The sequence below is a fragment of the Cavia porcellus genome, unplaced genomic scaffold (assembly GCF_034190915.1).
Source record: "Cavia porcellus strain 051 isolate PalLab524CR breed Dunkin Hartley unplaced genomic scaffold, mCavPor4.1 scaffold_3, whole genome shotgun sequence".
In the NCBI taxonomy this organism is placed as follows: Eukaryota; Metazoa; Chordata; class Mammalia; order Rodentia; family Caviidae; genus Cavia; species Cavia porcellus.
In genome coordinates this window covers 32538099-32554108 of record NW_026947486.1, presented here as the reverse complement: position 1 = coordinate 32554108, position 16010 = coordinate 32538099, and the positions used below count along the sequence as shown (strand labels likewise).

The following is a 16010-nucleotide window of genomic DNA, read 5'->3' as shown; positions in this document are numbered from 1 at the left end:
ACGGAATCTTATTTTACTCAAAAGATTATTATCCTTACTAGAATATGTCCATTGATAGGTACATTCTCACCATTTTGACTATTTGCTTTTGGCATAATAGGAATTCTAGATTCAATTTGTACTTTGCCTGTTCCAACCCTGGAATCAGATATCCTTCCAAGGTCTGGTTTCCCCTCTTATTCTTTAGTTTTAGCTGACTCAGTGTATACTAAAAACAAAAAAAAAAAACAAAACAAAAAAAAAAAAACAAAAAAAAAACAAAAAAAAATTCAAGCAATGAAGCTGGGCATACTGGTATGTGATTGCAAGCCCAGCACTTGGAAGGCTGAAGCAGAGATATCTCTTGTTTACATAGTACTGTATTTTTTGTTCATTGTACTTACAGTACTATAGTTTTATATTCTGTTATACATTACAGCGGTACATATAAGAGTTATACAGATAAAAGGAAAGTCATAAAGTTGGAGTCCTCTTTCACTGTTTGTTCTGAATACATATTATAATGGTCACACTACAAACAATTCTTAATTTAAAGATCAATTCATTTAACAGCCTAGTCACAGGAATGGAAGTTGGCTGATAAATGAGTAATATCTCTATTACAGTAATATCTGTATTATAGTAACATGTTAAGAATCCTAAATCAATGCTAAAATCTATGGATACATTTTTGATAACAGTATTTAATAGACTCAAGTACAGTACATCTGCTACTTACAAAGAAGCTCCATTCTAGGACAACATTCGTAAGTTTGATTCATTCATAAATCTGCCAAAGTAAATCTTATACAAATTTGACACAAATATGTAATGTAATAAAACAATCAAGCACACACAAAAATACTGTAAACAAGTTATTTTTACTTTTGTAGTTACTTTAAAATTGTGTGGTAGACAAGTACGCTACTTCTGTGATTTGTTTACATCTATGTATGCTCATAATATGAAGTCTGTTCATATCCATGAAATTTTGCAACTTGAATCTTTGCAAGTTGCAAAATTACTTACTATCTTCCCCTAAGATAAATACAAAAGGAAAATAGCAATTTAAGAGTGGTGACACTCTTAAGTGATGACACTCTTGGGGGACATGACCTTAATGTAAGTGAACATAGCATCAATAATAAGGGCAAAAACTGACATCAAGTGTCTCTGATATGAACACAGAACCACATTTTGATATTATTGCCAAAAAGCATAATCTGATTACACTCGTGACTCTAGACCAAATCGAAAGTATGCTCACTTTATACTCTACCAAAAATTACTAGCCTACGCTTTCAAAAATGTTGAAGTCATGAAAGACAAAGATAGGCTGAGGAACTGTTTATGGTTAAACAAGTAAGATATAATAAGTAAGCATAGTGTATGTATGAAACAAAGAAGAGGAGTGAAAAAGAAGATTGTGGCTATAAAGAGCATCACTGATGCAAGTGATAAAACTCAAGTATGAACCAAGGATTAGAAAATAGTGTTAAACCAATGCTGTTCCCTAATTTTGATACTGCACAGCAGTTTTGTAAGAAAATGTCATTGTTCTTAGGAAATATGCAGTAAGTATTTACATCTGTGAGATGAAGAAAATGTTAGAGCTTATATAATAGAATTTTTCTGAGAATTAAATGAGATAACTTATGGTTATAACTATGGCTTAACATTCTGTACATACTCAATAACATTAGTCATTAATTACTATCCATTGGTGTTAAATTGCTTAATCAAGTCTGAAAAATCAAGTTGAAAATGTAAGAGTTTGTGCTTGAGGTACAACAAGTTAGTATCTTACAAAACTATTTTTATAATTAGATATTCTGTCTTCTAAGGTCTTAGACAATACTCTAACAGTTTTAAATTGCATCCAGTTAGGATGGAGTTGAAAACTCCTAATTGTATCAGAAATTATAAGTGAAATGGTTTCATTCTCTCTGGTCAGGGTAATATCTTGTAAAAGAATCTCTACATAAGTTTCATAACTCTAACAACATTGAAGAATATCTTCCAATTTATTGCAGGTGAATCTCTGTGGAAGTATAAGAAGGGATTCAGGACCATGGGTATTAGCTTGGTCACAGAGCATGTGCACAGCACATACGAGGTCCTGGATTAAAGCCCAGCAGCAAACAAATAATTAAACGTGTTAAAAAACAAACATTGTGAAAAGGTATCCTATTCCACCTGTCCTTAGAGGTGACTAGAAACCTTAGAAAAACTGATACTTGACTACAGTACAATAGTACTGACAGCCCTAAAATCTACCTTAAGGACATAGACAGAAACAATCTACAACCAAAGCCAGCAAGTAAGGTACATCTACCTTGATCATGCCATAGCAAGTTAGTCTTGTATCACTTCTTTTTTCTGTGACAGGATCTCACTAAATAGTCCAGGAAGGCCTTGAACTTGCAGCAAATCCTCCTGCCTCAGCTTCCCAAGTTCTGTGATTATAGGCATGCAAAACCATGCCATTTATCATTTCATCCTGATGTTGCATATACAATTCACATATGCTAAGTGCACTAACTTTAAAAATGAATGAGTTTAGAAAAAGGAAAATTATGAGACATGATTTTGAATATAAAGTGTACTTCTGTAATCAAGAAAATAATTGGAATCAATAAATTTACCTTTTTCTACTTTTGTTTACCATATGATTTTCACTCATCAAACACAAGATAAACTGAAGAATCTAAAAACAAATCACAGATAATGTTTTAATTAGGCTATCATACTCAATAATTAGAGAAATTCATAGATAAAGAGAAAGGCTACTGGTATTCCACTACACTTAACTAAAAATTAATATACTTTTCTTTTCGCTTTCACAGGACTGTATAGTAAAATCATTCTGTATCTAAACCAACAATGCCATACAGTAGTTCCAATCAAAAATGTACAGAAAAAGAAAAATCCTTTAAAACTGAACTGATACCTGTGTTAATAGCTGCTGTTGCTCACCATACTTCTGCCTGAGATTTTTCATTTCAAGCCAAAGTGTTGTGTATTGCCTGCAATACAGCATATTTTCCAAATGAAACAGAATAGAAATATCTCTAGAATTTTTAAGCTACAACAGGTAATCATATATTGAAGTATCTGGGTTACAGTATTCATGATGTTCTTCAGGAAGATTATCTTCCTACTATACTACTTGATTAATACAGGCTTAAATTTTAATTCTTTTCAATTTTTGTTAATTAGTCCATTACACTAATACTTTTGTCATTTAGTTCTTTTTGTCATTGAACCCAAAGCTTTGTGCATGCTAGCCAAGAGTTCTACCACTGAATCAAATCCCCAGCTCCTACACTAGTATTTTTGAAAACATAGACTACCTTAATACTTATTCTTACAGACTTGAGAACGTAAAAATTATTACAAATCAAGAAAATATTAATTTAAATTTCTTCTCACCAGTTACAAGAGTAGAACAATACTTCATAGAAGACTGAACAAAACAGCTAAGTATTCAGTGAGCTTATACTAAATGAACATATCTGTATTTAGCATGAACCATATAAGAGACAAGTTGTATCAGAATAAGAGACTAAAAACTTCTTATACAAAATGAGCTTTAATTGTGATCTAATATAATCCAAATTCTACAATATGTTTTTGATTTATACAGTGGTGTGCTCACCAGGGGAGAAATACAAGATCAGAGCCACTGGAATATTAACAGCATTCCAGGTACTACTAAACCTTTTGACTGACTGCCGTGGTTTCCCTAAGTGAAACCACACTAAAGTGCCATAGAAAACAAGTGCTCAGTTTTCTTTCGTTTTTTTTTTTTTTTTTTTAAACTGGGGATCAAGCTCACAACCTAGCGCCTATGCTGCTCAACTAAATCGCTGGCAAGTGTTCATTTTTCCACCTACAAGAAATTAACCTTAAAACCTTACAAAACAGGCATTGGGAATCATGATTAACATTTACTTTTTCAGTTTGGAAAAGCTGACATCCATGTTGCTCTGTTTGTCACCCATCTCTTGTACTTCAGTCATCATCCTCTGCAACTCATCAGAGCAGGTTCTCATATCTTCCATTTTCACTGATGGCACCTACAGTGGAAACCAAATACAGTTGGGCTGGTTAGAAATATCAACAACTTTATTATGGGCACTTATGAAAGGGAAAAGAAGCATAATTAATCTGTAACAGTAGAACAAATTATTTAAGTGTACTTTTGTTGTAGCCATTTCACATTTAACAGTTATTATATACATTATCATCTAAGTTAAAATCTTCTGAACCATTAGAAATACTGTCTCCTGCTATCCTCTTTTCTTCAGTTCGCAGCCCAATACCTTACACATAGTTGAACAACAATAAATATGTACTAAATTCAGCATATATTTTGAGTAAAATTTATAAATTACTAAAAAGGGGTACATTTTTATACAAAAATGGATAAATCACAATTATCCTTACATAATTTAAAATATACTTTTTGAGAATAACATATGTAAACCAAGAACTGTAACAAAATAGAAAATGTAAAAATATTTATACGTGACTCACCTTTACCCAGCTCCTCCCTGTTAGGAGTGATTATCTGTGACTCTAACACATAGGATATCGTATTAATTTTAAAATATATCTCATTTCATTTAAACCTGAGTTCTGAAAAAAGAGGTTATGTGTCAAATATCCCTTGTGTAATTAAAAAAACAAGAGGAAAGTCTAGATATTTAAACATACAAGATGACTATGAAAAGCAGTATGTAATGAACACTAAATGAGCACCACAGTTAATATACAATATTTTATTAAGATTCAGAAGAGAGTGCAGTTACATTTGGAGTAAATTCAATGCCTGTTGTGATTCAGTGATAATGAAGATATCACCTATCATTTGCTTAACCCATAACTGAATCATCTCTATGGATGGAATGTATCATTCCCAAAAACTCACTAAACCAATGGACTCAAATGCTCACAAGTTAACAAAATATTAGAAAAAAAAACATTTGAGGGCTTTGTTTTCTTGCATAAGAAAACAAGAATATGATTTTTGTTCTAAGTACCAAGATGGTCAGTTACAATAATTAATGGTACACGAGAAACACTGTTTCCCATGTAGAAGTTATAAACTAAAATTAGATATAAATTAGTTCATATACATAAATATTTATAATGGGATTGGATTCTGATTTAACTTAATTTCTCTTTGTCTTTCATTCTTCTACTTCATCTAATGTAGGAGGTCATCACAAGTTTTCTACAAGTAAAATGAAGATTATGTTGTTTTAAAATTACAGAAACAGTTTTTTGTGAACAAAATTTTCCCTACCAACTTGCATAGACATCTCATGAGTGGAAACCCGGGTTACTATTTATATTCTGTTTTGATTTATCTGGGTGTGAGCAGACAGCATCAGCAGTTATTTTGCTTATTAAGAAATATATAAAAGTAAAGTAACTTCCTAACCTTTTCTGGTCTCCTCTGCTTAGTTCCTAAAATATTACATTTGCACGTACATGGTAAAAACATACAAAGCAATAAAACATAACTCAGAAAAAGTGATAAAACTTTGAACAAATCAGTATCAAGAGGTCATCTTTCTAGAGAATCAGAAAAAAAGTATCCAGCAAATGAGTTTCCAGCTGGCAAATTTCAGCAACAATTTTTAACCTTAAGACTTAAAGAAACTATAAAATATTTAAATTAAGGAAGGACTGGCTGCAACTCAAATTTTTTACAGAAAAACGTGAGACAATAGTCCTCCTACTTTGCGCTTGATGTTTTCTAGAAAATTGGCTCCTCCCTTTTTGAATAATGGATGCTGAAATTCCATAGCTGGTGCTTTCTGGTCAGTCTTTCCATTCTCCAATCCGATTACCTTCCGGAAACCATCTAGCAATAAGTAAATAAAGCAATAACAATTTAAAAACAAAGGTCATTGAATAGGTTTTTAACAGGACAGTTAAAAATTATCAGAATATATTAGCAATACTGCAAAATATCTAGGAATCACAGCATAATTAATTACTGGATTAAAATAGCCTAATTTCAAATGTAGGAAATGAGATCACAAAAGCTCATTTTATTTTGTTTACACAAAATTTACAATTTATCCTAGGGTACTAAGAGGAAAATATGGATAATTAATTCCTATACCTAATCATCCAGCTTAATTTTAACCAACATTTTCAAATTCCTGAAACACCCACCACTATGTAGCAAGATCTCAAGGATTACTGAGAGCAAAAATTACTGATTTTAGTTTCATCTTTTAGTGCTCTGCTCACTCTTTGAAGAGACTGAAAAGGAAGCCAGTATAAAAAGGAAAAAAACAAAGGTGTTAGATAATAAACTAGTCTTCTCCTAAAGTAATCAAGAGCAGAAACAACAAAACAATCCAGTTAAAAACAGGATAAATATTTGAATAACTGCTTCTCACAAGAAGAAATACAAATGGCCAACAAACATGAAAAGAATGGTATGCATCACTGGTTATCAGGGAAATGTAAAACAAAAACATAATATGATATCCATCTATTGTAGTAAGAATTGTGATTAACATATATCTAATAGTTTATCTCAATTTGCTGAAAAGAAAATTTGTGCTACTGTTTCTTTTTTGTAAGAATCATTTTGATTTATTTCTCATATTGAGTAACTACTTTCAAGATAATAATATGCAGTGTAGTAACTATTGTTATTCTCTTTAGTTTGTTTTATTTTTTCATAAAAAAACAAAAATAACATGTTGGTAAGAATGTGGAGGAAAGGAAACATTTAAACACGTTTAAGAAGTTATAGCCCGTACGGAAGTTTCTCAACAACTAAAAATAGATCTACCATATGATCCAGAAATCTTGACTGTGGGTATGAAATCAAAGGAAATGAAATCACCATGCCAAAGAGATTCCTGAACTTTCATGTTTATAGTGACACTATTCAAAAACATCTAAGATATTCAGCCTAAGTGCCCTTTAAGAGATGAATGGATAAAGAAAATATGAAATATATAAAAATTTAATATTCAGACACAAACAATAAAAAAATTTTGTTGTTGATAACAAAATGGGTGGAACTGGAAGGCATTAAGCAAAACAAGTCCAACGCCGAAAGACAAATACCATGTGTTCTCATGCATATGTAGAAGCTGAAAAAAGTGTACTTGAATGAGGAAGAATTACTACTAGGGACTAAAAATTGTGTGTTGGAGAGGAAAGGCTGGATAAAAGGAAGTTAAATGGTGGTTACCAAAACGCCATTAGATAGAAAAAATAAATTCCAGTGTTGCACAGCACAGTGGGATAATTGTAGCTCAGAATAACCTAATATATTTTGTGAAGATACATAGAATAACAGTGATCAAAGACTCCAATTATAAAGAAATGGTGAGGAGAGGAAAATGCTAATCACCCTGATTTGATCAATACAAGCTGTACATATGTGTCCATATATGACACTAGGGTATAATAGTGCATGCCTATAGTTTCTGTTACTCAGGAAGCTGAGGCAAGAGGATTGCTGAGACGAGGAGTATGATACTGGTCTTGGAAGCACATCAAGACCGTGCCTTTAAAAAATACATATATGTCACATTGGACTCCATTAATATATATAATTAATATACACTAACAAAAGATAAAATAAAATTTTGAAAGTTCATGAATGGTAATTTTTAAAGAAAGGAAATGGAGGAATTGTGTGTCCATGTTATGTATTTCTAACTTTATGTCTTTTTTCAGTAAAACGATCAGATTTAAGGCTTTGAGCATACTAGGTAAGTACCCTACCACTAAACTAAAATCCCACATCAACACTGTGTGTGTGTGTGTGTGTGTGTGTGTGTGTGTGTGTGTGTGTGTGTATTTGAGACAGAGTCTTTATAAATTTCCCAGATTGTCCTGTCCTGAAACTTTAATTCTCTTGTTTCAGTCTCATGAGTAGCTGGGATTACACTGCACCCAGCGATTATGTATTTATAATGTAATAAAAAGTTACAACCACAATCACATAAATGATTCAAAAGGTAGAGTAGGAATTAGTAATTTATAGCATTTTAAAAGAGCAGAATTTGAGAATAAAAATCGTGGGGTACAGACCAGGAGCAAAATACAGAAAAAAAAATAGAAACATGAGAAAGCAAAGCAACAAAATTCATCAAAAAACTCCCAACTTTCCAGAAGCTGATCCACGGAGTATTGATAGGGAATAAATCAAAAACCACAGAAGTGAATTACACAAAACAACAAAAATAAGACACAAAACCCCCATCACATCAATAAATTGCTCAGCAGGCTCAAAGAGCAAATAAGTCAATAGATAAAGGACTTAATAAATGAAATGATTGTTGAATCTAATGAAAAACTATCTGAGATAAATAAAATGATACAAAACATGAATAAAAAGCTTAGTAAAGGATTAGAGTCCATGAAAATATAGCAAATAGAAATTTACAGTAAAAACTCTATTGAAAGTATAGACAAAAGCAGGGAAGTATGTGAGGAAAGTGTCAGAACTGGAAGATATATCTAACAGCTAATAGATGACACAAAGAAAACTAATCTAAGATTAACTGTAATTAGTAAAAAAAAGTCAAAAGACAACACAACTGGCATTTTAAAAATCTGCTTAAAGAAATAGTAGCAGAAAAATTTCCCAAGTATGTGAAAACGAATTTAATATACAAGTAAGTGAAGCATATACTAGACCCCTAAATAGTTCAAAGAGAAAACTATTTCTCCATGACACATCATAGGCAGAATTTCAGAAGTCCACCCAATCTTAAAAGCTGTTAGATAAAAGCAAAAATTCACTTACAAATATAAACCCTGTAGAATAACAACACATTTCTCAAAACAGACCTTAAAGCCCAGAAGAGCTTAGAATGAAGTGTTGCAAGCCCTAGAGGAAAATGATTTTTGACCCAGACTAATATATCCTGGAAATCTATCTTTCAAAATTGATGAAGATATTTCCATGACAAAGAATACTACATGACCACAAAGCTAGCATTCCAAAAATTTCTCAAGAATATCCTCAAAAGAAGCTCTCGTGCTTCTTCATAGTATTCCACTTTTGCACTTCTTTTCCTGATTCTACTTGATCCAAACTCTATAAAGCCTGTTTTCTTCCATACATTTAAAAAACTTTGCTATCAATTAAAAAAGAGTATCTTTCAAAGAAATAATTAAGATAACAATGACAAAAGGTCTAAAGGAATGAATAAAAGAGGCAAAGTGAGTGTTCAAGCAAAAGGGGGAAAAGAATCAGCAATAGGTAAATAATGGAATGACAGGAATCAGTCAATATCTTTCAGTAATATTCAGTAATAATTTTCCAAGTGAATATTCTAAATTCCTCAATATAAAGATACAGATAGAATGGATTGAAAAGCAAAACTCAACTGTACGCTGTATACAGGAAACATATTTCATCCAAAAACAAATTCATGGACTAAAAATCAAAGGATGAAAAATAATGTATCCTGTGCAATGGGTACTACAAAACAAGCAGAGTATACAGCACAGATTCGGACAAAGTGAACTTCAAGCAAAATATTATCAAAATAAGCTAAGAATGTCATTGTTATGGGAACAATTCAACAGCAAGAGGTCATAGTTATTAACATACATACAACATACACAAGTGCATCCAACATCATAAAACAACAGTACTTGATCTTAAACATCAGATAAACAACACAATGTGAAAGACCTCATATCCCACCAGCACAGACTGACCAACTATAGAAACTAATCAACAAAGAAGCATACCACACTCTGGAACAAATGGACTTAATAGTTATATACAGAGTATTCCATCCAACAGAACAGAATACACATTCTACTCAGCAGCACATGAAAAATTCTCCAAAATAGACCACACAGTAATATAAAATAATTTAAATTATAGTGTCATCACAACACAGTGCAATGAAACAAACAAACAAACAAAAAAACAATGGCAACTTAAACCACAGACATAATCTAAATGTAAGCAAATTACACAATATATCTTGAATAATCAATTGGTCACAGAAGAAATTACAGAAAAGATTAGAAAGTTTGTGCAATCAAACAATAATGTCAGTACAACATACCAGAGCTTATGGGACACAATGAAATCAGTTTTAAGAAAAAAAAATTATTGTAGTGAATGCCCACAGAAGAAAAAATTAAGTGAGACTAGATAAATAACCTAATGATAAACCTCAACGTCCTAGAAAAACAAGAACAATCCAAATTGAAAGCTTATACAAGAGAGAAAATTATAAAAACTGAACAGAAATTAATGAAATGGAGACTAAAATAAACAATATAAAGAAGCAAGGAATCAAAGACCTGGTTCTTCAAGATAATAAACGTATTGAAAAAATGCTTATCCAATCTTATCAAAAAAGAAAAGATATAAATTAATGCAATGAAAAATCAAAAAAGACAAAATCACAGAAGATTATTAGTAACTACTTTGAAAAACTGCACTCCAATAAATTGGAGACTCCAAAAGAAATGGATAGATTCTTGGATACATATGAAATACCAAAACTGAACCAAAAAGACATTCAAAAGCTGAAAAATCCAAAAAGAAGCAAAGAAATTGAAGGAGAAATAACAAGCTAAAATCTAGCAAAAACACAGGACTTGTTCTTCACCATTCAAAACAGACAATCGTTCAACTAAAAAAGGCCAATTTTCTTGATGAACACACACACAAAATTTCAACAATTTACTGGAAAATAGAATGCAGTAAATCATTAAAAGATCATGCATCATGACCAAGATAGTTTCATTACAGTGATGCAAAAGCAATTCAACATATGCAAACCAATAAATACAATGCATCACATGAATAGAGGCAAGTACAAAAATTACATGATCATCTTAATAGATGGACAAAAAGCCTTTAACAAAATCCAACATCCAATCAGAGAAAGAATCAACCAAAAAGAGAACTCCAGGCCAATCACCCTAATGAACATACCCTCAATAAAATACTAGCAAAAAGAATAATGTAACTCATCAAGAAGCTAAAACACCATGACCAAGTGGGATTCATCCCTGGAATACAGGGATGGTTCAACATATGCAAAAAATGCAATACGCCATATTGATGGAGACAAAGAGAAAAATCACAGGATAATCTCAATATATACAGATAAAGTTTTTTGATAAAGCCCAGAACTCATTCTTGATAATAAAAAGTACAGAATATCTGAATAGGTGATCTTTATCTTGATCTGATAAAAGCCATTTATGACAAACCAACAACCAACATCATACTAAATAGACAGAAACTGACAACTTTCACTCCAAAATCAGGAATAAGGCAAGGTTGGAAACATTAGCCAGAGCAATTAGCCAAGAGAGAGAAATAAAAGGAGAAATAATAGAAAAGGAAAAAGTTAAACTACTATTATTTGCAGATGACATCATACTCAATATAGAAGACCTAAAAAACTCCACCAAAAGACATCTAGATTTAATAAGCAAATTCATTAGCTTAACTGGATGCAAAGTCAGCACTCAAAAATCAATAGCATACTTGCACATAATTAGCAAACTCACAGAGAAAGAAATTAGGAAAATCACATCCTTCACAAAAGCATTCTTAGGAACAATGACATTCTTACGAAGAGATCTAACAAAGTAAGTAAAAGATCTATACAATGAAAATTACCGTACTCTGAAAAAATGTGATTGTAGAGGATATCAGGAAATGAAAAAATATCCTTTGATCATGGACAGAAAAAAACCAACATGGTGGAAATGGCCATACTTCCAAAGCTTTTATGCAAATTTAATGTAATTCCAATCAAAATACCATTGGCATACCTCACAGATCTATAGAAAGCATTCATAAAATTCATTAGAAAACAGAAGTGACCTAGAACTGCAAAGGGAATTCTGAGCCACAAAGGCAAGGAAGGTGGCATCACAGTATAATTATACTACAAAGCTAATGCAATTTAAAAAAAAATAAATAAAAGGTACTATGAGAATATCAGCATGGTACTGGCAAAAAAACAGACAAGGATCGATGGAACAGATTAGAATAGGTAGACACAACTACAAACGCATTCAACCAACTTATCTTTGACAAAAGGGCCAAACATTTTCAGTGAAAGAAAGACACTTTAATAAATGGTGCTGGAAAAACTCACATGCTGAAGACTAAAACTAGACCCATGTTTTCCACTATGCAGTAAAGTACAGTCAAATGGGTTAAATATCTAAATATTAAAACAAAAATACTAAATCTACTGAAAGAAAAAATAGGTACAAATCTTGAAAACATAGGGAGTAGGCATGAACAGAACACAAACAGCACCAGAAGTACTTTAAAGAATGAATACTTGGACTCTCATTTAATAACAAGTTTTTGCACATCACAATAAATTACCAACACAGTGAAAAGAAAAGCCACAGAATAAGAAACAACTTTAGTCATCTGTCCTACAGACACAGGACTTTTATCTAGACCATATAAAGAAGCCAAAAAAAATCAGACTTCTCAAATTCAAAGACCCAATCCAATAATGCGCACCTGAGATGAATGCATACTTCTTAGATGAAGAAATTAAAAATGGCAAATAAATACATGAAAAAAATGTTAAATGTTGCTGGTTATTTGAAAGATGCAAATTAAACAAAACTGAGATTCCATCTCACTATTGTAACAATGGTTGTCATCAAATCAATCAATAAAAATTACTGGCTGAGCTGTGTTGAAAAAGGAGTGCTTCTCTACTGTTAGTTGGAATGTAGATTGCTACAAACATTATGGAAATTAGTGTGGAGATTCCTCAAATATCTAGGATTAGAGATCCCATTATGAGACCCAGCTATTCCCCTTCTGGGTGTTTTCGAGGAAGAATTGAAATATCATACCACAGTGACATATGTGCACCCATATTTACAGCAACGCAATTTGTAGTAGCTAAATGTTGGAAACAACTCAAATGCCCAAAAACTGAGGAATGGATAACAAAGACATGACATTTTTACACAAAGGAGTACTATTCAGCTATAAAGGAAAAACTCGAGGCTTATATAGTAAAAGGATGGAACTTGAGACCTCACTCATAAGTGAAATATATGACACTCACATGTGTAAATATCATATTTTCTCCATAGTATAAGAAACTGAAAGAACAAATAAGACAATGTACTATACATATTGTGAAAGAGGAAAAAACTGCTTAAAAAGAAACAGCTGGTAGAGGGAAGAGAATACATATATATGATATATATGTATAATACCTATCACAATTATATTATGTATAAATTATACATATATATGTATAATACCTATCATAATTATACTTCTAATTTTTATTGGTCTATTCAAAAGAATGGTTTATGGTTATATTGTTTGATCACTTTTTCATGCTTACATCTTGTAATCTGAGTAATTAGGTTAAAGATAACAAATGCAATATATATAATATATAATATATATATAATATATAATATATATATAAATATATATTATTTTGAAGAGAATGAAGCCAAATGAAATAAAGCAGAATAGAGTCAATCAAAACAAAATAATGACTGTAATTCAGGACTTCAAAACAAGATAAAAGGAAATGAACAATGCTACCATAATGCATCTTGTTATCTAACATGATACCCATATCATCAGACATAATAAAATTAAAGCAGAATAGAATAAAACCAATCAAAACAAAACATTGAAAGTAATAAGGGCTTCAAAACAAGATAATAGGAAATCAATAATTGGGACCCTAATATATTTTGTTATCTTTGAAACAGCTACCCATGCCATCAAATATAATAAAATCAAACAAAACAAAACAGAATAAAACAAAACAAAATGAAACATTGAAAATATAGGGCCTCAAAAAGGATAATAGATTGACAATGGCCAGCACCTTCCTTTTTTAGAGATTTCCTTCCATTTCACTTTCGCAATATCTATTGTGCATTTTGGATCCTACTAACTGCTTTAGTTTTTTATACTAAGGAGACAACTTGATATTTACTTATGTGGCTCTGAACCATTTCACCCATGAGCATGATCACAACACATATCCAATTACCTACAAGAGCCTCAAGGTTCTTTCTTTATATCTGAGTAGTTTTCCATTGTATACAAATGTCACATCTTTCTTATGCATTCTGCAGTTGATGGTCAAGCTACCCCTACAATTTGTGGTTCCCTGTCATGTACAGCATCATTTTCTCTCCTTTGACTTTCAGTGTATGAATTTCCTTTTGAGTTAAATGTGTTTCTTGTATAAGGCATATTGATGGATCCTTTCCCCCAATCCACTCTTTATTTTTATTGGTGAATTGAGGTCACCTACGTTAAGGGCTATGGCCAACATGCACTGACTTGTCTCTGCCTTGCAATCTTCCTGCCATAGTCTGCCTAATTCCCCCCCCCCATTCAATTGCTTAACCCACGTTGCAATCCACCTCTACTGCTATTCCTGGAGCTGTGGTCATTTTTATATCTCTTTAGAATGTTCTTCAGTATTCTTTGAAGGGTTGGTTTGGTGTTCATGAATTCCTTCAGTCATTCTTTGTCACTGAAGTATCTTGTTTTTCCATTAATTTTGAAACATAGTTTTTCAGGGTACATCAATATGGGTTGGAAGTTGTTTGCTTTCAGGACGTAAAATACTTCTACCTCTTCTTGACTTTGTGGTTTTTGTTGAGAAGTCTGTCATGATTCTGATGGGTTTCCTTTATAGGTGATCTGTTTCTTTCCTCTAATAGATTTTAATATTCTGTTCTTTTGCTGGATTTTTGGTATCTTGACCATTATATGTCTAGGTGTAGAATTATTTTGATTATGGATAGTTGGATCACTATATGCCCAATTTGTCTGTATACCCCATCTGTTTCACATGCTTGGGAAGTTTTCTGCTATTACTTTTGTAATTAGACTTTTTCTGCTATTACTTCTATAAATGTCATTTGTGTGGACCCCTGCTTTTTTGCTAATATCTCTCACTCTCAAATTATTTTTCTTTGCATCATCTTGCAGCCAGTGAATTGTTATTTCCTGGTTCCTTTTTGATAGCTCTTTCTTGCAAACCTGTCTTCAGGGTCTGAAAGTTTATCTTCTGTTTCTTTGAAGTGGTTTTTTTTTTCAGTCTTCAACGAAGTTTTTAATTTCCTGGGTATCTCTTTGAATCTGTTTCATGCATTCTAAATCTTTCTTGTATTACTCATTTAAAGTTTCCCTCATTTTCTTATGCTTTTTTTATCTATATCTTATTTAGAGATATTCAGTAATTATTTTATTTGTTTTTCATGTCTTTTGTACTTGGGCCAGTATTTCTGTTCTAATTTCTTTTATAGCCTCATGTAGTTATTTCTTTTCTTTAGTTGCTATCACTTCAGAAACTTCAGGTGTGTGACTCCAAATCTCTTCTGTGTTTACATCTCCCGGATGTGCTCTGCATGGGTTGGAGACCAAAGACTGCCTTTTGTTTCTTCATCTTCACATTTTCCTGGGTTCTTCCAGACTAGTGGGTAGTGGAGTCCCAAGAACTTCTCACATTGGCTACAGTTTCTCTGAAGTATGACTGGATGATTTTTTGGTCAGTGTTGGCTAAGAGTATATGATGGTGGCCATTGAGTGTGCTGATGGAATGCTAGCTGCTGCTTTTCCCAGCCTACCCTGGCTACCAGTAGAAAGTATCCCAGATGTTGGTTGATGTTCATGTGGGGGCATGGATGGCTGCCATTTTCCGGATCCAAGCTGGTTACCTGTGGGAAGCTCAATGATGGTGACTGTTGTGCAGTGGCTGGTTACTAGCGGGAAGTGTCTCCAATGGTAGCTGTTGTGTGTATGACCCAAATGCAATATATTAACCACTGTTAATTCCCTGTTAGCTTGCTTTGAAATTCTGTATCATTGTTTTTACTAATTTTTCTCTTTAAAATAAAAAATCCAACACTTATATTCATGATAAAAACCCTGAAGAAAATAGGTATAGAATGACTAATCTTAATCTGACAAAAGTAATTTTGCAAATAGAATATTAAATGGGGAAAAGCTGAAAGATTTACTTTTA

The 16010-nt window shown here is 32.2% G+C and overlaps 1 protein-coding gene across 1 annotated transcript in view; it reads right to left on the bottom strand.

The window, feature by feature from the left end:
• LOC100712703 (heat shock factor protein 3-like) overlaps positions 1 to 16010 on the bottom strand; it is a 41701-nt gene that overhangs the window by 15641 nt on the left and 10050 nt on the right. The window contains exons 3-6 of the mRNA XM_063245555.1: positions 5730 to 5854; positions 3934 to 4058; positions 2930 to 3005; positions 2625 to 2686 (exon numbers count right to left, since the gene is read on the bottom strand). Of these exons, the coding sequence (XP_063101625.1) occupies positions 2625 to 2686; positions 2930 to 3005; positions 3934 to 4058; positions 5730 to 5854 (388 nt within the window). The remainder of the gene's footprint in view (positions 1 to 2624; positions 2687 to 2929; positions 3006 to 3933; positions 4059 to 5729; positions 5855 to 16010) is intronic.